At 42.8% G+C, this 22,807-nt stretch overlaps 1 protein-coding gene across 4 annotated transcripts in view; it reads left to right on the top strand.

Moving 5' to 3' along the window:
• gramd4a (GRAM domain containing 4a) overlaps positions 1 to 22,807 on the top strand; it is a 63,427-nt gene that overhangs the window by 5,090 nt on the left and 35,530 nt on the right. For 3 of the 4 annotated variants that reach the window (XM_035748564.2, XM_035748565.2, XM_052491742.1), the window contains exons 2-3: positions 405 to 621; positions 14,540 to 14,660. In XM_035748564.2, coding sequence (XP_035604457.1) covers positions 457 to 621; positions 14,540 to 14,660 — 286 coding nt within the window. In that variant the 5' untranslated portion in view covers positions 405 to 456. Of the gene's footprint in view, positions 1 to 404; positions 622 to 13,500; positions 14,226 to 14,539; positions 14,661 to 22,807 lie in introns of those variants that run through there. The other variant, XM_035748566.2, reaches the window with a different exon arrangement.

Here is a 22,807-nt window from a genome sequence, read left to right as displayed (position 1 = left end):
ATCTAGTCTCCATCTCGCTCCACGCCTCGTTCTGGGATTGTGATCATTTCCTAAGCAGGAAGGGTTGTGGCCCTGGATGATGGCTGACGACTCAACCACTGATGGGCCTTTGATGGATCTACCGCTAGACCTATATGACTGTGTTCCAAATGGCACTCAATTCCCTTTTCTAGCTCACTACTTTTGAGCAGGGCACTGTAAAGGGAATAGGGTATTTTTTTAACGCTTGTATCGGCAACACTCAACGATTGTCTTAACTTGTGCATCTGTGTTCCGTAGTGTTTAGGTACTTATTTACAAGAAACTACATCTGTGCAAAGAAATGTCTTGCTATCGACCCCACCCTTTCATTTTCAGTGCTTTTCAAAGGGTAACCTCTGACCCTTGTCTGTTTGTCTTTTCAGGATTGCTGTACACTATGCTAAGGTAAAGCCGCTGAAGAGAGGGGTGTTGAACATGCTAAAGCGGCTGGACAAAATCAGGTTCAGAGGTCAGAAGCGAGACGACTTCCTGGATCTAGCAGAGTCCCCCAACGGATCCGACAACGAATGTGGCGATGACATCCTGCTGAGGACGAGGCCTTCACTCAAGTCACAAGACACGGAAGAACTAGGAGACCCTGTAAGAATGCATTCCACTTTGCTGTGTTCTTTGACTCAAATGAGAGACCGTGAGTAGGGCCACAAGTTTTTCCTTGCGATGTTACCCGACCAGGAAAAACTCTGGGCCATAGTTGGTCTGGAAAAACTCTACGTCAGTGTCTCCTAGCGGCCATGTTTTTACCTGTGCGTGCGCAAGCTTAGGGTTCTGTATACAAATTGCCTATTATTTTGTCTGGCATGGCTAGAATAAGTGCTCTGACTTTGAGAGGCCTCAAAGGAGCATAGGGGGTGTGTGTCAGTCACCAGATTCTTGGAATGTTGCTTGACAAAACACACGGCATCAACAAAACACAAAGCTATGGAATTTCTTGTGCAAGAGTGTTGTCGCATCCCTCCAAGAGTTCCAGACTCTTGTAGAATCTATGCCAAGGTGGATTGAAGCCGTTCTGGTGGCTCGTGGTGCCCCAACGCCCTATTAAGACACTTTATGTTGGCGTTTCCTTTATATTGTGTCAGTTAGTGATGTGCAGGCTGACTCAACCTGCAGTTCCCACGGTTAGATGGGAACAAGGCAGATGGGTTTAGGGGGTGGAAGTCGACCGATTAATCGGATTGGTCGATTTTTAATTGGGTCAATTTAATTGAGGCCGATTTCAAGGTTTCATAACAATCGGAAATCGGTAAATGTAAACTCTGATTTTGCCGATTTTAAAAAAAGGGAAAAAAATAAGTTTTTTTACACCTTTTTATTTAACCATTCAAGTCAGTTCAGAACACATTCTTATTTTCAATGACGGCCTAGGAACGGTGAGGGGCAGAACAACAGATTTTTACCTTGTCAGCTCGGGGACTCAATCTTGCAACCTTACGGCTAACTAGTCCAACGCTCTAAACACCTGCCTCACGAGGAGCCCACCTGTTACGCGAATGCAGTAAGAAGGCAAGGTAAGTTGCTAGCTAGCATTAAACACTAATCAATCATAATCACTAGTTATAACTACACATGGTTGATGATATTACTAGTTTATCTAGCGTGTCCTGCGTTGCATATAATCGATGCAGTGCGCATTCGTGAAAAAGGACTGTCGTTGCTCCAACGTGTACCTAACCATAAACACCAATGCCTTTCTTAAAATCAATACACAGAAGTATATATGTTTAAACCTGCATATTTAGCTAAAAGAAATCCAGGTTAGCAGGCAATATTAACCAGGTGAAATTGGTCACTTCTCTTGCGTTCATTGCATGCAGAGTCAGGGTATATGCAACAGTTTGGGCCGCCTGGCTCATTGCGAACTAATTTGCCAGAATTTTACGTAATAATGACATAACATTGAAGGTTGTGCAATGTAACAGGAATATTTAGACTGATGGATGCCACCCATTAGATAAAATACGGAACGGTTACGTATTTCACTGAAAGAATAAACGTCTTGTTTTCCAGATGATAGTTTCCGGATTTGACCATATTAGTAACCTACGGCTCGTATTTGTGTGTTATTATGTTATAATTAAGTATGATTTGATAGAGCAGTCTGACTGAGCGATGGTAGGCAGCAGCAGGTTCATAAGCATTCATTCAAACAGCGCTTTTGTGCGTTTTGCCAGCAGCTCTGCTGTTTAGGACTTCAAACCTATCAACTCCCGAGATTAGGCTGGTGTAAAGATGTGATGTGAAATGGCTAGCTAGTTAGCGGTGTGCGCGCTGATAGAGTTTCAAACGTCACTCGCTCTGAGACTTGGAGTAATTATTCCCCTTGCTCTGCATGGGTAACGCTGCTTCGAGGGTGGCGGCCAATTAATCGGTATCGGCTTTTTTTTGTCCTCCAATCTGTGTCGCCGTTGAAAAATCATAACCGGTCGACCTCTAGTTTAGGGTCATGAAATATTGTGTGTGTCAGTTAGTGATGTGCAAGCTGACTCAACCTGCAGTCCCCACGGTTATATCCACAAGGCAGAGATGGGTTTAGGGTCATGAAATGTTGTGTGGATGAAGGGCATAAACTGAATACATAAAAAAATACAAATGTATCATTCTTATGCCATTTATATCTATAGGTGACATTAGATTTTTCTTTCATAGTAAAAAAAATTGTAATTAGTGTGTATGCCTGACTTGACGCGTGACAAATAGCCTTCACACCAATTTCGAAATGGGCAGAAAAAGTTAACTTGGATCCACTGAGGTTAAAAGGACAATGTCTGCGTGTTTAATTCAATAAGAGAGAAGCTACAAAATGGAGAGTTGAAAATAAAAGAGAAGGGAGGGCCAGAAAAGTGATGTTTGGTGAAGATTTGATGATTGTAATAGAGAATGATCAGTGCCTATGTTGTTTAAGGAGCTATGCAAATTCGCCAGTCACAAGACCAGGACTTCAAATAGGCCTATGGCATGTTAAGGGAACTGTTGCCTACTGTTCAGAAGGATTAAATGTAAACTGAAATCTGGACACTGACTATACAGTGCATTTGGAAAGTATTCAGACCCCCTTGCATTTTTCCACATTTTGTTACTTTACAGCCTTATTTGAAAATGTATTAAATAGTTATTTCCCTGACATCTACACACAATTCCCCATGACAAATCAAAAACAGGTTTCTAGAAATGTTTGCCAATTTAATTTTTAATTTTTAACTACTGAAATATTACATTTACGTAAGTATTCAAACCCTTTACTCAGTACTTTGTTGAAGTACCTTTGGCAGTGACTTTAGCCTCGTCTTTTTGGGTATGACGCTACAAGTTTGGCACACCTGTATTTGGAGTTTCCCCCATTATTCCCCCATTATTCTCTCTCTCTCTCTCTCAGGTTGGCTGGGGAGCTGCCCAGCTATTTTCAGGTCTCCTGAGATGTTTGATCAGGTTCAAGTCCGGGCTCTGGCTGGGCCACTCGGACATTTAGAGACTTGTCCCGAAGCCACTCCTGTGTTGTCTTGGCTGTGTGCTTAGGGTCGTTGTCCTGTTGAACCAGTTTGGCTGGGCGGCCAGCTCTAGGAAGAGTCTTGGGGGTTCCAAACTTCTTCCATTTAAGAATGATGGGGGCCACTGTGCTCTTGGGGACCTTCAATGTTGCAGAAATGTTTTAGTACCCTTCCCCAGGTCTGTGCATCGACTCAATCCTGTCTCCGAGCTTTACGGACAATTCGACCTCATGGCTTTATGCTCTGACATGCACTGACATGCACCTTCGACCTTATATAGACAGGTGCATGCCTTTCCAAATCATGTCCAATCAATTGAATTTACCGCAGGTGGACTCCAATCAAGTTGTTGAAACATCTCAAGGATGATCAATGGAAAAAGGAGGCACCCTGAGCTCAACTTTGAGTCTCATAGCAAAGGGCCTGAATACTTGTGTAATTAAGGTATTTGTTTATATATTTGCCAAAATGTCAACCTGTTTTTGCTTTGTTATTATGTGTGTGTGGAGATGAGGATTTTATATAGTCCATTTTAGAATGGGGCTGTAACGAAACAAAATGTGGAAAAAGTCAAGTGGTCTGAATACTTTTGAAATGCACTGTATGTCTATGACCAGTCTTTAATATCTCCTGTTGTAATGTTACTACAGACGTGTGTGTGTGTGGTAGCTTCCAATGGAGTTGATTACATGTCCCTCAGGGAGACATAATAGACAAACCTACTTCAGGGAGGAAGGGAATGAGAGTGAAGGAAACACAGGGCGGTTTGATATGCTTTGTTCTTGTTTACTCTGCTCATTCTTCAGAGGGAGGGTTGGCTGGATGGAGGGAGGGAGGGACACAGAGTAAACACAGTATTTCTATAGACTTTCATCCACTATGGTTACTCCGTGAATTTATCCTCCCCTGCTTGCCAATGAATATATCGTTACTGCCGATGATCTCAAGTGTTTGGACTTCTCTTGTCTTAAGGGGATATTTTAAACTGCGCCGGTCATCTTGACTTTTTCATGCTTCATCAACATCAGCCAGCCAGTGTTTTTCCCCCCTCAAATTAAAACAGAAGATTAGTCACTTGATTGTATAATTTCCTCAAAGGAGGCCAGTTTCTTGTGCTCATCTGCTGGTTTCTAATACAAATTGAGTCCTTTGCAGGGTTAGGACTCGCGGCTGAGTGCACACATTTTGTGCGCACATGTGTGTACGTCTTCCAGTGTGTCCCAGTATTTGTGGAGGTCGCAGGCTGCCCACCGTGTGGTTCTATGCCAGGCATGTGGGCAGCTGCTCACTGAGTGGGTGTGCAAGGTCACTGACCGCAGGAGGCCTCAGGAAAACACACAAACATTGCGTACGCTCTTCATATACGGTGCCTTCGGAAAGTATTCAGACCCCTTGACTTTTTCCACATTTTGTTATATTACAGCACCTGTCTAGATAAGGTTCCACAGTCGACAGTGCATGTCAGAGCAAAAACCAACCCGTGAGGTCGACGGAATTGTCTGGAGAACTCGGAGACCGGATTGTGTCGGCACAGATCTGGGAAGGGTACCAAAACATTTCTAGAGCATTGTTAAATGGAAGAAGTTTGGATCCCCCAAGACTCTTCCTAGAGCTGGCCACCCGTCCAAACTAGAGGTCGACCGATTAATCGGAATGGCCATTTAATTTGGGTCGATTTCAAGTTTTCACAACAATCTGAAATCTGTATTTTTGGACACCGATTTGGTCGATTTTTATTTATTTAAAAAAAATATTTAACTAGGTAAGTCAGTTAAGAACACATTCTTATTTTCAATGACAGCCTAGGAACGGTGGGTTAACTGCCTCGTTCAGGGGCAGAACGACAGATTTTTCACCTTGTCAGCTCGGGGGATTCAATCTTGCAGCCTTACAATTAACCAGTCCAAAGCTCTAACCACCTGATTACATTGCACTCCACGAGGAGACTGCCTGTTGCGCAAATGCAGTAGAAGCCAAGGTAAGTTGCTAGCTAGCATTAAACGTATCTTTATAAAAAACAATCAATCATGTTAACTACACATGGTTGATGATATTACTAGTTTATCTAGCGTGTCCTGCGTTGCATATAATCGTTGCGGTGCGTATCGTTGCTCCAATGTGTACCTAACCATAAACATCAATGCCTTTCTTAAAATCAATACACAGAAGTATATATTTTTAAACCTGCATATTTAGCTAAAATAAATCCAGGTTAGCAGGCAATATTAATCAGGTAAAATTGTGTCACTTCTCTTGCGTTCATTGCACGCAGTCGTTGTATTTGCAACAGTTTGGGCCGTCTAATTTGACATAATAATAACATAACATTGATGGTTGTGCAATGTAACAGGAATATTTAGACATGGATGCCACCCATTAGACGAAATACGGAACGGTTCCGTATTTCACTGCAAGAATAAACATCTTGTTTTCGAGATGATAGTTTCCGCATTCGACCATATTAATGACCTACGGCTCGTATTTCTGTGTGTTATTATGTTATAATTTTGTCTGATTTGATAGAGTAGTCTGACTGAGCGGTGGTAGGCAGCAGCAGGCTCGTCGTAAGCATTCATTCAAACAGCACTTTTGTGCGTTTTGCCAGGAGCTCTTCGCAAGCACAGCGCTGTTTTGGACTTCAAGCCAATCAACTCCCGAGATTAGGCTGGTGTAACCGATGTGAAATGGCTAGCTAGTTAGCGGGGTTCGCGCTAATAGCGTTTCAATCGTCACTCGCTCTTGGAGTAATTATTCCCCTTGCTCTGCATGGGTAATGCTGCTTCGAGGGTGGCTGTTGTCGTGTTCCTGGTTCGAGCCCAGGGAGGAGCGAGGAGAGATGCGGAAGCTATACTGTTACACTGGCAATACTAAAGTGTTAATGAAATACAAATGGTATAGAGAGAAATAGTCCTATAATAACTACAACCTAAAACTTCTTACCTGGGAATATTGAAGACTCCTGTTAAAAGGAACCACCAGCTTTCATATGTTCTGAGCAAGGAACTTAAACGTTAGCTTTCTTACATGGCACATATTGCACTTTTACTTTCTTCTCCAACACTTTGTTTTTGCATTATTTAAACCAAATTGAACACGTTTCATTATTTATTTGAGGCTAAAGTGATTTTATTGATATATATTAAGTTAAATTAAGTTTCCATTCAGCATTGTTGTAATTGTCATTATTACAAATCAAATTTTAAAAAATCGGCCGATTTTAAATCGTTACCGGCTTTTTTTTGTCCTCCAATCTGTATCGGTGTTGAAAAATCATAATCGGTCGACCTCTAGTCCAAACTGAGCAATCGGGGGAGAAGGGCCTTGGTCAGGGAGGTGACCAAGAACCCGATGGTCACTCTGACAGAGCTCCAGAGTTCCTCTTGGAGATGATTGTTCTTCTAGAAGGTTTTCCCATTTCTGTAGCACTCCACCAATCATGTATTTTAATGGTAAAGGGGCCAAATGGATGCCACTCCTCAGGAGCATGACGGCCTGCTTGGAGTTTGCCAACAAGTATCTCTGTTCTGATGAAACCAGGTTTGAACTCTTTTTGGCCTGAATGCCAAGCGGCACATCTGGAGGAAACCATTATTATAATATTATTATATTATTATTATTATATTATTGAGGAAACCTGGCACCATCCCTACGGTGAAGCATGTTGGTGGCAACATGCTGCGGGGATGTTTTTCAGAGCCAGGGACTGGGATACTAGTCATGATCGAGGCAAAGCTGAACGGAGCAAAGTACAGAAATTTGGCTCAGGATCTCAGACTGGGGCGAAGATTCACCTTCCAACAGGACAATGACCCTAAGCACACAGTCAAGACAACACTGGGGTTGCGTTCTCAGCCCCATCCTGTACTCCCTGTTCACTCATGACTGCATGGCCAGGCACGACTCCAACACCAAGTTTGCCGATGATACAACAGTGGTAGGGCTGATCACCGACAACGATGAGACAGCCTATAGGGAGGAGGTGGTGGTTGTGTGGTTGCTCTAGAAGACCTGGTTGTGTTGTCAGGACAACCTCTCCCTCAATGTGATCAAGACAAAAGGAGATGATTGTGGACTACAGGAAAAGGAGGACCGAGCACACCCCCATTTTCTTATCGATGGGGCTGTAGTGGAACAGCTTCAAGTTCCTTGGTGTCCACTTCACCAACAAACTCATGGTCCAAACACACCAAGACAGTTGTGAAGAGGACACAACAAAGCCTATTTGCCCCTCAGCAGAAAATATTTGGCATGGGTCCTCATCCTCACAGTTCTACAGCTGCACCATTGAGAGCTGGTTGCATCACTGCTTAGTATGGCAACTGCTCTGCCTTCGACCGCAATTTACTACAGAGGGTAGTGCATACGGCCCACTAAATCACTGGGGCAAAGCTTCTTGCCATCCAGGCCCCCTATACCAGGTGGTGTCAGAGGAAGGCCCTAAAAATGGTCAGACCCCACCCACCCCAGTCATAGACTGTTCTCCCTACTACCACATGGCAAGCTGTACCGGAGCGCCAAGTCTAGGTCCAAAAGGCTTCTTAACAGCTTCTACCCCCCCAAGCGATAAGACTCCTGAACAGCGAATCAAATGGCTACCCAGGCCCTTATAAAAAAATGAATAAAATAAATGATGCTGCTGCTTCTGTTTTATAATCTGTACATAGTCACTTTAAATCAACTAACCGGTGCCCCCGCACATTGACTCATTGCACCAGTACCCCCTGTACATAGCCTCGCTTGTTATTTTATTGCTGCAGTTTTAATAATTTGTTACTTTTACATTTTTTACTTACATTTCTTAACTTAAAGTATTGTTGGTTAAGGGCTTATAAGTAATTACATTTGATTTGAGGAGTGGCTTCGGGACAAGTCTCAATTGTCTTGAGTGGCACAGCGAGAGTCTGGACTTGAACCCAATCTAACATCTCTGGAGAGACCTGAAAATAGCTGTGCAGCAACACGCTCCCCATCCAACTTGACAGAGCTTCAGACGATCTGTAGAGAAGATTGGGAGAAACTCCCCAAATACAGATGTGCCAAGGTTGTAGCGTCATACCCAAGAAGACAGAGGCTGTAATCGCTGCCAAAGGTGCCCCAACAAAGTACTGAATAAATGTAATTTTTCAGTTTCTTATAAATTAGCAAACATTTCTGAACAGTTTTTGCTGTGTGTGTGTAGATTGAGGGGGGGACAATTTAATACATTTAAAAAAAAATGATTATTTACAATGACGGCCAAACCCTAACCCGGACGACACTTGTCCAATTGTGCGCCGCCCTATGGGACTCCCAATCACGTCCGGTTGTGATCCAGGCTGGAATCGAACCAGGTTCTGTAGTGACGCCTCTAGCACTGAGATGCCCTCCACTCGGGAGGCCATATACAGACTAGGAAGGTAAAAAAAAGGGGAGTAGGATTCTTTAGACTATTGAAATTGTCTCCCATTCCCCTGTGTTTAACCTCTGAACTCACGTGTCAAACTCCAGGGCTGGCCCTCTAGCCCATTCACAGGTGGCCAGATAACTGTAACAGACTACAGTTATCTGATAACTGTGTAGTCAGACATAATGGACCTACATTTGTGTTCAGTTTCCTTTGTCCAGCTTGCTAACAGTCAACTAAAGTTAGACAGTCCAGGAGCATCGAAAGTTCCAATAGTGATGGAAAGAGGACTATTTTTTTTACGGTGAGGAAATCTAGTAAATTTAAGTGCGGCCCTCCAGACCTTGGTAAAGACTGAATGCGGGCCCTGGGAAAAGGAGTTTGACACCCCCTAATCTCACTGGTTAACTCGCACTTCTAATGAACTGGCACACAGTCACTGGTCACGAGTATTAATCCCCTGGCCACAGCACACCCAAAATGTTCTCCCTCTGATTTAAGCCTGCACTGGGAACAGTGCCAGAGATACTGGGTCACCAACCGTTGCCACGCCTTCTTCCCAGTAGCCTAGAGTACTGCTGCTGCTTCAGGTTACTCTGTATTAACGGTTAGAGTTACATCACCTTGTGGCTTCTTGGCATCAGATGATACGAAAGTAGTTTTCCTCCACTTCTCGTCTCACGGTCTCTAAATCTCGTCTCTTTGTGTTGTATGTACCTCTCTCTCGTTCTATTGTCTCTGTCTTGTTTCTGTGGGTTAGATGATGACAGGAGAAGGCTATTGATGGATGAGAAGTGGAGTAAATGTTTATTTTTCAGCTCAATAAGATGTCTCGGCCGGTCTGTCTGTGAATAAGATAAAACAAATAGCAGGACAGGAGGCAATTCCTCAGCGGCGATATCCTGGCCGTTCTAGTATGAGCTATCTCCTGTAGCTTTTCATTCAATATCTCATACAACACTGAGATTGTAGGTGCAAGTGATCCATCCACATGTCAATGCACTGTCCCCATTCCTGATTTTAAGGCTTTCTGCAAAGGTACAAGGCTCCGATGCATTCTAATCAATATTTAGCTAAACTATGGAACTTTCGGATTGGTTATATTGAGCAGGAGTACTGTTGACTGTATCTCGGAGCAATCATGAATCTATTCCATGCTTCTGTAATGTTATGGTTCAGCCCATTTAACATTTTTTAATTTTTTTTTATCCCCATCTAAGTAGAGCAAATCTCACTAGGAGTTTTTTGCAAGTCATGGCCTGTGACTGAACCCAGAGGAATACCAAACAATCAGTGTTTCTACAGCTTCTAGAGGTGAGACTTGCTTTTTAACTCCCGACCTTCGCTAAGGTGTTTGCTTGACCTAATGTGGAAGGAGTTCTATCAACGTGAACAGGCATCTACTTTAGTAGTCTGTCTGACAGACTGTATAGCAGTCCAGGCCCTCTCTACAACACCAGGCCAAGCCTGAGGGCTACAGCCTACAGCTGTCTCATGGGGCCCTTATTGCTCCCTATATGAACGGAGACTGTTTTGCACACATCCAACTTGGCACTGGAGCTGGACAAAACTATAGAAAGAAAGGGTAATGTCCTCACTGTTTTCTGCTATAAAACATCCATCCTTTCCCTCCCAAACACTCCCTCCTATCACAGCAGACCAGGTGGGTGGATGTGTCATTGATCTTTGCTAGAATGCTCTGATAGTGATGTTGAGGTCTTTCTGTTGTTAGGCGTGCTCTCTGATGTTTGATTGTGAGTGGTCTGTCTCTGATGTTGGGGATCTGTTATTGGTCTGTCTTCGATTGGACAAAATTGTTTCCCCTATAATCACACGTCAAATATACCATTATGTAGCTTGTAGTTTGACGGTTTGCCTGCCACAGATATAATTATTAGGGTTGGAAGGTATCCAGTTTTGTCATACCGTTTCTGTACCATATTGGCGTATACTGTATTACCGGAGGTTTCCACAAGGGGCGCTATTACACAACAAAAATGGTACACACACACAGTGCATTCGGAAAGTAGTCAGACCCCTTGACTTTTTCCACATTTTGTTAGGTTTACAGCCTTATTCTGAAATGGATTAAGTTGTTTTTCCCTCATCAATCTACACACAAGCACCTTTTTGGTAGCGACTACAGCATCGAGTCTTCTTGGGTATGACGCTACAAGCTTGGCATACCTGTATTTGGGGAGCTTCTCCCATTTATTCTCTGCAGATCCTCTCAAACTCTGTCAGGTTCGATGGGGAGCATCGCTGCACAGCAATTTTCAGATTTCTCCGGAGATGTTAGATCAGGTTCAAGTCCAGGCTCTGGCTTGGCCACTCAAGGACATTCACAGACTTGTCCCGAAGGCACTTCTGCATTGACTTGGCTGTTTGTTTAGGGTCATTGTCTTGTAAGGTAAACCTTCATCCTCAGTCTGAGGTCCTGAGTGCTCTGAAGCAGGTTTTAATCAAGGATCTCTCTGTACTTTGCTCCATTCATCTTTGCCTCAATCCTGACTAGTATCCTATCCCGGCCGCTGAAAAAAATCCCCACAGCATGACGCTGCCACCACCATGCTTCACCGTTAGGATGGTCCCAGGTTTCCTCCAGAAGTGATGCTTGGCATTCAGGTCAAAGATTTCAACTTGGTTTCATCAGACCAGAGAATTCTGGAAGAGCCTTGGTGGTTCCAAACTTCTTCCATTTAAGAATAATGGAGGCCACTGTGTTCTTGGACATTCAATGCTGCAGATATTTTTTTGGTACCCTTCCCCAGATCTGTGCCTCGACACAATCCTGTCCCGGAGCTCTGTGGACAATTCCTTCGACCCCATGGCTTGTTTTTTTCTCTCTGACATGCACTGTCAACTGTGGGACCTTATGTAGACAGGTGTGTGCCTTTCCAAATCATCTCCAATCAATTGAATTTATCACAGGTGGACTCCAAGTTGGAGAAACCTCTCAAGGATGTTCAATGGAAGCTCAATTTCAAGTCTCATAGTAAAGGGTCTGAATACTAATGTAAAGGATTTAGTTTTTTATTCATTAATTTGCAAAAATGCCTTCTGTTTTCACTTTGTTATTATGGGGTATTGTGTGTAGATTGAGAAACGTTTAATCAATTTTAGAATAAGGCTTTAATAATGTAACAATGTGGAAAAAGTCAAGGGGTCTGAATACTTTCTGTGTGTGCACAAAACATTAAGAACACCTGCCTTTTTACATGAGTCTGACCAGGTGAATCAAGTTCAAAGCTGTGATCCCTTATTGATGTCACTTGTTAAGATCGGTTAAAGATGCATTTTTAAGCCTTGAGACATGGATTGTGTTTGTGCCATTCAGCGGGTGAATGAGCAAGACCAAATATTTAAGTTCCTTTTTGAATGGGCTATGGTAGTAGGTGCAAGGCACATCGGTTTGGGTCAAGAACTGCAGAGCTACAGAGTTTCCAATGTGTATCAAGAATGGTCCACCACCCAAACAACCAGCCAAATTCTGTGGGAAGTATTGTAAACATGGGCCAGCATCCTTGAGTAACACTTTCAACTTGTTGTAGAGTCCATGCCCCAATCAATTTAGACTGTTCTGTTGGCAAAGGGGGGGGGGGGCAACTTGATATTAGGACAGTGTTCTTTTTTTTTTTTTTTTTTACACACTCACTGAGTGTACAAAAAAATATTTAAATATTTATAATTTAAAAAATTATACACAACAATTTAGGCAACAGGGATCTTGATCCAGGAGGGGGTTGAATGTCTGGTGTAACGAAGAAGCTTGATCTTGACATCTAGCCATCTTAGTTAGCAAATGTATAGCTGGAGCACTGAAGTAGATACATTAGTTGACACATCTTAGATTTCATGGGTGGGGGTGTCTTTTATGGGTACCCTTGAGCGGTATTGTAAATCTTACTGTCGATTATTTCAAAATAGTCCGTTATATGGTGTAAGCCTAATAATTCTATATGTTTTCTGCCCAGGATCAAACATGAGACCAGCTCAATGCCAGCTGCTGACTTTCTAGTAATTTTCTGAAAAACAACTTTCACAATCATAGAAATAGAAGCATAGAACTGAGGGGGAGTAGCCCTGAACAGTGGTTTTGTAAATGAAGATGCCCGTAATATGCTTCCCCCATTCATCCAGAGTTTGAGAAATAACCTTTTGTTGGGCGACGCAGCGTCCTAGTTCTTTAAATTTCTGGGCTCTGCAACATAGACCCCCCCCCAACACACATGCTGTGTTGTCTTCTTAGGTCTCTCTTTATGTGGCGTCTCTCTTGTCATGTTTTTTTGTCCTACACTTTTATTTTTAATCCCAGCACCCGTCCCCGCAGGGGGCCTTTTGGTAGGCCGTCAATTGTAAATAAGAATAAAAGTTGAACGAATAAAATCATCAAACACACACACACACACACTACTGCTCGTTCCTCAATGCTGCAGATACTCCATGCTAGTTCTGCACTGCTGCTTCTTTACTCCTCAGGACCAGATCACATGACCTGGGTGTTTACTTCCTGTTCCAGACGCACCCAGTCTAGCCCCTCCCCTCTTGTTTCTCTCTATCCTCCTCCTCAAATCAACTCTCTCTGACATTTGGGCTACAGAGTGAAGGCTCTCCGTTTTAGTTTTTCATTCATCTCACCGTCTTTTCTCTTCATCCCTTGTTAATCACTGGCTGCATCGCAAGTAGGGCATCTTTAACTAAACTCCTTTCTCTCTTCTCATCCCTTGTTCTCGCTCTCATGCGGTGTTTGTCTCTCATGCACTTGACAGGCATCATAACAGATTAATACACGCTGCAGTCAGGAATGCTGCAGGGAGAAGAAGAAGAAGAAGAAGAAGCTGCTGCAGTGTGTGTTCGGCTTTATGTGTGTGTTGGCCGTGACTGTCTTTGTCTGTGGCAGGAGCCTCTTAAAGGGACACCCTGCCTGCGTTGGTCCGTTGGAAGGCTGGTAAACCTGCAGTGGCTCAGAATAACTGCAGCTTCCACGCTTTCCTTCTCTCCTCCCTCCTTTCATCCTCTGTTGCTTTCTTTAACACAATCCTATTTCTGTCGCTTTCTCTTGACATCTTTTTCATCTACTGATCCTCTCTTCCCCCCCCCTCCCCCCTCCACTCTTCCCCCTCTTTCACCATCTCTCTCTCACCTGGTATTGGTCTGGTAATCTATGGAGTAATGCGGTGTCGTGGACTACAGCCATGAGTCAGTTGGGGGTAGAGAGTGGTTGAGTCATCAGTGTTGCGTTTAAACTAGAGGACAGTCAGTCGGTAGGGATCTCCACTGCAACGCTTTTCAAAACGGGAGGGAAACGCACTGGCTGTGTGAGTCATCATACTGGAGATATAGCTACTCCGCCGTGTGTGTGTGTGTGTGTGTGTGTCGGTTTTATTCATGCTTGTTTTAATGTGTGTTAAGTCGATCTCATGTGTGTTTTTTTGTGTTTTTTTTAAAATGCGTTTCTTCTGTGTGTGATGTCATGCCTGTATTAATGTTAATTTAGCCTCTTGGTGTGTGTTCGTGCGTGCAGATGAGTTCTGGGGCTCTCACCATGGAGCCCGCCTTCAGGACTTCCAGTGTGTGGGCGTGTGCGTTGATATTACGCTTGTATAAACGTGCGCTTCTTCTCTGTGTGCAGGCGGGTTCGGGGGCTCTCAACATGGCTGCAGCCTTTCAAGACTTCCAGAGGAGCGAGTCGGACCGGCTAAACGAGGTGAAGGGTCATCTAGAGATTGCCTTACTGGAGAAACACTTCCTACGTAAGTAACCTTAACAACCCTAACACACGTTTTAGCTACTGTAGCTTTTTTTATTTGTCCTCCGTTGCAATCTGCTTGTGGACATGAATTGGGGAGTCTGTGTGAGAATGGGAGAGGCTGGAGGAATGGGTGTTGTGGTGGAGGGATGTACGAGGGAGTTGCAAATTCAATTGTGCCGACTCATGTTCATACTCTAACACACACACTTCTGTGCTGGGTCAGCCACACTCGTAATGCCTCTGGCCAATGTGGCTGCCCTGCCCCATTAACCCAACTCAGGGATGGGTACATACTGTACCAAGCCTATGCTACTGTAGTGTAGCACGTGTAGTGGCCTGTGCTGTTTGTGTGTGTGTGTGCAGTTTTTCCATCCACAGGTCTGCTAGTGTGCCTCTGCATCCCTGAGAGTGTGAGTATGCATTGCTGAATCTAACATGCGGGCTAAAACTGTATGGCCAAAGCCTTTTGCTAAGGCTACAGTGGGGCAAAAAAGTATTTAGTCAGCTGCCAATTGTGCAGGTTCTCCCACTTAAAAAGATGAGTCCTGTAATTTTCATCATAGGTACACTTCAATTATGACAGACAAAATGAGGGAAAAAAATCCAGAAAATCACATTGTAGGATTTTTTTATGAATTTATTTGCAAATTGTGGTGGAAAATAAGTATTTGGTCACCTACAAACAAGCAAGATTTCTGGCTCTCACAGACCTGTAACTTCTTCTTTCAGAGGCTCCTCTGTCCCCCACTTGTTACCTGTATTAATTGCACCTGTTTGAACTTGTTATCAGTATAAAAGACACCTGTCCACAACCTCAAACAGTCACACTCCAAGCTCCACTATGGCCAAGACCAAAGAGCTGTCAAAGGACACCAGAAACAAAATTGTAGACCTGCACCAGGCTGGGAAGACTGAATCTGCAATAGGTAAGCAGCTTGGTTTGAAGAAATCAACTGTGGGAGCAATTATTAGGAAATGGAAGACATACAAGACTACTGATAATCTCCCTCGATCTGGGGCTCCACGAAAGATCTCACCCCGTGGGGTCAAAATGATTACAAGAACGGTGAGCAAAAATCCCAGAACTACACGGGGGGACCTAGTGAATGACCTGCAGAGAGCTGGGACCAAAGTAACAAAGCCTACCATCAGCAAGGGCATTGAATATGAAACGTGGCTGGGTCTTTCAGCATGACAATGATCCCAAACACACTACCCGGGCAACGAAGGAGAGGCTTCGTAAGAAGCATTTCAAGGTCCTTGAGTGGCCTAGCCAGTCTCCAGATCTCAACCCCGTAGAGAATCTTTTGAGGGAGTTTAAAGTCCGTGTTGCCCAGCAACAGCCCCAAAACTTCACTGCTCAAGAGGAGATCTGCATGGAGGACTGGGCCAAAATTCCAGCAACAGTGTGTGAAAACCTTGTGAAGACTTACAGAAAACATTTGACCTCTGTCATTGTCAACAAAGGGTATATAAGAAAGTATTGAGAAACGTTTCTGTTATTGACCAAATACTTATTTTCCACCATAATTTGCAAATAAATTCATAAAAAATCGTACAATGTGATTTTCTGGATTTTTTCCCTAATTTTGTCTGTCATAGTTGAAGTGTACCTATGATGAAAATTACAGGCCTCATGTTTTTGAGTGGGAGAACTTGCACAATTGGTAGCTGACTTTTAGTACAGCCCCACTGTATATGGCTGAAGCTATAGGCTTGAAACTATTGCTAATTGCCAGTGCTAAAGCTATATGTCCAAAGCTATAGTAAAGCTATATGGCTACATGTACAGTGCTAAATATACACTCTCATAGTAATTATTTGGATAGTGAAGCTAAAATGTTAAATTTAGCTCCATACTCCAGAATTTTGGATTTGATATCAAATGTTTTATGTGGCGACAGTACAGAATATTTATTTTTATTTGTTTGTTTTTTTCTTCATACATACCGATTTTAAAAATATATATTTTTAGAAATGAAAGCACTGACTCTAAGTCCTGTTAAATAAAACAGCACACCGAAAGACTTCCATAATTCATAAATTACCAACTGACTCTGTAGTGAGAATGTAAGCTAATTAAAAGCAAGCTAATTGCAATGCCTCATAAAGATTCACATTGGTTAAAGAGGATGGGCTATCAGCTGATCATTCATGTTGTTGATTATGTAAATATACTAGTTAGGTAGCTATTCTGTCCCCCCCAAAATGTTTTTACTTGATTATAGTTTGTTCTGTTGCTGATGTGCCTCTTACCAGTGGTGATTTTGGCATGTAAATCTTGATGGGGCAAACACCCCATTTTTATATATAGATATATATATATATGGGGTGTTTGTCACCATTATAGTGCATTATAGTGCAATTTATGTATTGTTTAGTGTTGTGTAGTGGCTTTGTTGGCATGCATCAACCATAAAATAAATATATATATATTTATTGCCATTCTGTACCTTTTGCCTCATACAGTACCATACACCTACTCATTCAAGGTGTTCTATATATTTTTTTCCTATTTTCTACATTGTAGAATAATAGTGAAGACATCAAAACTATGAAATATAACACACATGGAGTCGTTAAACAAATCTAAATATATTTGAGATTCTTCAAAGTAGCCACCCTTAGCCTTGACAGCTTTGCACACTCTTGGCATTTTCTCAACCAGCTTCACCTGGAATGCTTTTCAAACAGTCTTGAAGTTTCCACATGCTGAGCACTTGTTGGCTACTTTTTCTTCAATCTGCAGTCCAACTCAGCCCAAACCATCTCTATTTTGTTGAGGTGAGGTAATTGTGGAGGCCAGGTCATCTGATGCAGCACTCCATCACTCTCCTTATCAAATAGCCCTTACACGGCCTGGAGGTGTGTTGGGTCATTGTCCTGTTGAAAAACAAATGATGGTCCCATTAAGTGCAAACCAGATGGGATGGCGTATCGCTGCAGAATGCTGTGATAGCCATGCTGTTTAAGTGTGCCTTGAATTCAAAATAAATCACTGAGTGTCACCAGCATCGCACCATCTCCATGCTTCACAGTTCGAACCACACATGCATAGATCCGTTCACCTACTCTGCGTCTCAGAGGCATGGCGGTTGCAACCAAAAATCTCAAATTTGGACTCATCAGATCAAAGTACAGATTTCTATCAGTCGAATGTCCATTGCTCATGTTTCTTCTGCCAAGCAAGTCTCTTCTTATTGGTGTTCTTAGTAGTGGTTTCTTCACAACAATTTGACCATGAAGGCCTGATTTTTCAGTCTCATCTGAACAGTTGATGTGTCTGTTACTTGAACTCTGAAGCATTTATTTGGGCTGCAATCTGAGGCTGGTAACTCCAATGAACTTGTCCTCTGCAGCTGTGGTAACTCTGGGTCTTCCTTTCCTGTGGCAGTCCTCATGAGAGCCAGTTTCATCTTAGCTTTTAATGGTTTTTGCGACTGCACTTGAAGAAAATAAATTCCACAAATTAACTTTTAACAAGGCACACCTGTTAATTGAAATGTATTCCAGGTGACTACCTCGTGAAGCTGGTTGAGAGAATGCAAAGCTGTCGTGAAGGAAAAGGGTGGCTAATCTCAAAATATATTTGTTTAACACTTTTTTTTTCTTTGGTTACTACATGATTCCATATGTGTTATTTCATAGTTGTTGATGTCTTCACGATTATTCTATGTAGAAAATAGTAAAAAGAAAGAAACCCTGGATTGAGTGAACTTTTGACTGGTATTATAAATATGTAATTTGATGTCAAATCCAAATGAAATGTTTTTAGCTAAAGCTGGTATGGCTGCCAGGTGTATTCTGTTAAGTCTTTCTTATTTAGGTATATTGTTTTAGCAGTTTAATTATTTAGCCGTAGTCCCTCTCAGCCCTGTAGAGTGTCCTTATGAAGACCCTGTTACACACGCACAGATGGATGAGAGACTCGGCATCTAATAACAGCACGGTCTCATCACCAGTACTCATTTAGACAGACCAATAATGTCCTAATGAATGCTGTCTACAGAGTTGAGTGCCATTTGTGTCGTTGGTACTTAGCCCACTTTTTTTGTTTTTTGGTCAGGGCAATTTGCTCTTTCAAGTTCACTCTCCTGTTTGTGTGGGATCTGTATTTTATTTATTTATTTATTTCACCTTTATTTAACCAGGTAGGCAAGTTGAGAACAAGTTCTCATTTACAATTGCGACCTGGCCAAGATAAAGCAAAGCAGTTCGACAGATACAACGACAGAGTTACACATGGAGTAAAACAAACATACAGTCTATAATACAGTATAAACAAGTCTATATACAATGTGAGCAAATTAGGTGAGAAGGGAGGTAAAGGCAAAAAGGCCATGGTGGCAAAGTAAATACAATATAGCAAGTAAAACACTGGAATGGTAGTTTTGCAATGGAAGAATGTGCAAAGTAGAAATAAAAATAATGGGGTGCAAAGGAGCAAAAGAGGGGAGGTAGGTATAGGGGAGGTTTATCTAAAAAGATAATCTGCATATATACTTGACATACTCATGCATTATTCACCTCTGCTTTGTTACCAATGACAGTCTTCCATAGCTGATGTTTGAGTTAGTGTTTAGCATGTTATAGAAGACATGGCAGCCTTGCTGAAGGTCCGAATCGAGATGTTGTGTTTAGTCCCTGGCCTCTACCCACTTCATACTCAATGGCAGTAGGGGACTGTTGTGTTTAGTCCCTGGCCTCTCTACACACTTCATACTCAATGGCAGTAGAGGACTGTTGTGTTTAGTCCCTGGCCTCTCTACACACTTCATACTCAATGGCAGTAGGGGACTGTTGTGTTTAGTCCCTGGCCTCGCTACACACTTCATACTCAATGGCAGTAGGGGACTTTTGTGTTTAGTCCCTGGCCTCGCTACACACTTCATACTCAATGGCAGTATGGGACTGTTGTGTTCGTGAACTGGAGTGAATCTGTTTCTGGGTTATACAGGTCCTGACCAGGCCCCCCCCTCTGCTCTCTTTCTCCCGTCCTCTATCCCTCTTTTCCTCCCAGTGTAATTGGACCAGTAGGAGCGGTGAAGCGTGAGAATCCATTAGCAGCTAAATGGACTTTGCTCTGTTCATTCTTGCTTTCTGTTCATCTCTGCTTTCTGTTCTGTTCATTTCTGTTCATCTCTGCACAGTTTGTTCAGTGTGGGGAGGTAGTGGAGCAGGGTGAAGAGAGAGAGAGAGAGACAAGCATATGGGGTCTGAGTGGATGAGATTAAACTTGCTCGTGGTTAGACTATAGCATTGCCTATAGTTGTTCTGAGGCCCCAGTCTGAACAGCTGAAAAAAACTCAAGCTACTAGACAGGCTAATATGCTACTAGAACTCTCAGGCAATCTGTACACATGCCATTGAAAATGCGAGCGGGAAAGGTTGCCCCCCCCAGCAAAATTGGCCTATATTTTAGACTATTGTTACACTTGGACTGACTACCACCACTGATTTCTGTATGCTAGCTCTGCTACAAGCTTATATGGACAGGAGTTAGCACTTAGGAGTAATTTCTTCTAAACCTGAAAAGAGACCCTTTTTTTAAATGTTGTGCTGTGAAAACGGCTATAGATCTATTTCTCAGACTGTAGTAACCACATTGTGGGCCTGTTACAATGCATAGATTTGTTGAGTGTGAGCCAATCTGGCATCCTATCAAATCAAACGAAATTGTGGACCACAGGAAAAGGAGGACCGCGCACGTCCCCATTCTCCTTGAAGTGGAACAGGTTGAGAGCTTCAAGTTCCTTGGTGTCCACATCACCAACAAACTATTATGCTCCAAGCATACCAAGACAGATGTGAAGAGGGCACGACAAAGCCTATTTCCCCCTCCAGGAGAAAATATTTTGCATGGGTCCTCAGATCCTCAAAGTTCTACAGGTGCGCCATAGAGGGCACTGGTTGCGTCACTGCCTGTTACGGCAACTGCTCGGCCTCCGAGCATACGGACAGGGTAGTCCGTATGGCCCAGTACATCACTGGAGCTAAGCTGCCGCTACTGGAGCACCAAGTCTAGGTCCAAAAGGCTTCTCAACAGCTTTTACCCCCAATGCATAAGACTCCTGAACAGGTAATCAAATGGCTACCCAGACTATTTGCATTGTGTACCAACATTCGTGTCTAGTTTGAGAAACGAACGTCTCAAGTTCAACTGACAGCTTCATTAAATACTACCCGCAAAACACCCGTCTCAATGTCAACAGTGAAGAGGTGACTCCATGATGCTGGCCTTTTGGGCAGAGTTGCAAAGAAAAAAACACATCTCAGACTGGCCAATAAAAAGAAAAGATTAAGATGGGCAAAAGAACAGACACTTGACAGAGGAACTCTGAGACTGGTGTTTTGCGGGTACTATTTAATAAAGCTGCCAGTTGAGGACTTGTGAGGGATCTGTTTCACAAACTAGACACTAATGTACTTGTCCTCTTGCTCAGTTGTGCACTGGGGCATCCCACTCTTTTTATACTGGCTAGAGACAGTTTGTGCTGTTCTGTGAAGGAGGTAGTACAGTTTTTAATTTTTTTTTATTGCTTCTTTAATTGCTTTAACAGTTTTCAGCTGTGCTAACATAATTGCAAAAGTTTTCTAATGCTCAATTAGCCTTTTTTAAATGATCTTGGATTAGCTAACAACGTGCGATTGGAACACAGGAGTGATGTTTGCTGATAATTGGCCTCTGTACACCTATGTACAGTTGAAGTCGGAAGTTTACATACACTTAGGTTGGAGTAATTTTTCAACCACTCCACAAATTTCATGTTAACAAACTGGTTTTGGAAAGTCGGTTAGGACATCCGCTTTGTGCATGACGCAAGTATATTTTCCAACAACTGTTTAGACAGATTATTTCACTTATAATTCACTGTATCACAATTCCAGTGGGTCAGAAGTTTTCATACACTAAGTTGATGGGGCCTTTTTAAACAGCTTGGAAAATTCCAGAAAATTATGTCATGGCTTTAGAAGCTTCTGATAGGGTAATTGACATCATTTGAGTCAATTGCTGTGCCTCTTTGCTTGACATCATGGGAAAATCAAAAGAAATAAGCCAAGAGCTCAAAAATAATTGTAGACCACCACAAGTCTGGTTCATCATTGGGAGCAATTTCCAAATGCCTGAAGGTATCGAATTCATCTGTACAAACAATAGTACGCAAGTATAAACACCATGGGACCACGCTGCCGCCATACCGCTCAGGAAGGAGACGTGTTTTGTCTCCTAGAGATGAATGTACTTTGGTGCGAAAAGAGCAAATCAATTCCAGAACAACAGCGAAGGACCTTGTGAAGATGCTTGAGGAAACGGGTACAAAAGTGTCTATATCCACAGTAAAATGAGTCCTATATCGACATAACCTGAAAGGCCGCTCAACAAGGAAGAAGTCACTGCTCCAAAACCACCATAAAAAGCCAGACTACGGTTTGCCACTGCACATGGGGACAAAGATTATACTTCTGGGGAAAAGTCCTCTGGGCTGATGGAACTGTTCGGCCATAATGACCATCGTTATGTTTTGAGGAAAAAGGGGGAGGCTTGCAAGCTGAAACGCACCATCTCAACCATGAAGTACGGGGGTGGCAGCATCATGTTGTGGGGGAGCTTTGAGCAGGAAGGACTGATGCACTTCACAAAATAGATGGCATCATGAGGCTGGAAAATTGTGGATATATTGAAGCAACCTCTCAAGACATCAGTTACGAAGTTAAAGCTTGGTCACAAATGGGTCTTCCAAATGGACAATGACCCCAAGCATACTAACGAAGTTGTGGCAAAATGGCTTAAGGACAACAGTCAAGGTATTGGAGTGGTCATCACAAAGCCCTGACATCAGTCCTATATAAAATTTGTAGGCAGAACTGAAAAAGTGTGTGTGAGCTAGGAGGCCTACAAACCTGACTCTGGAGGAATGGGCCAAAATTCACCCAACTTATTGTGGAAGGCTACCCAAAACGTTTGACCCAAGCTAAATAATTTAAAGGCAATGCTGCCAAACTCTATGCTAATTGATTGTATGTAAACTTCTGACCCACTGTGAATGTGACGAAAGAAATAAAAGCTGAAATAAATCATTCTCTCTACTGTTATTTTGACATGTCACATTATTAAAATTAAAGTAGTGATCCTAACTGACCTAAAAT

Source organism: Oncorhynchus keta, chromosome 33 (genome assembly GCF_023373465.1).
Source record: "Oncorhynchus keta strain PuntledgeMale-10-30-2019 chromosome 33, Oket_V2, whole genome shotgun sequence".
Taxonomy (NCBI): domain Eukaryota; kingdom Metazoa; phylum Chordata; class Actinopteri; order Salmoniformes; family Salmonidae; genus Oncorhynchus; species Oncorhynchus keta.
This window is presented reverse-complemented; position numbering and strand designations above follow the sequence as displayed.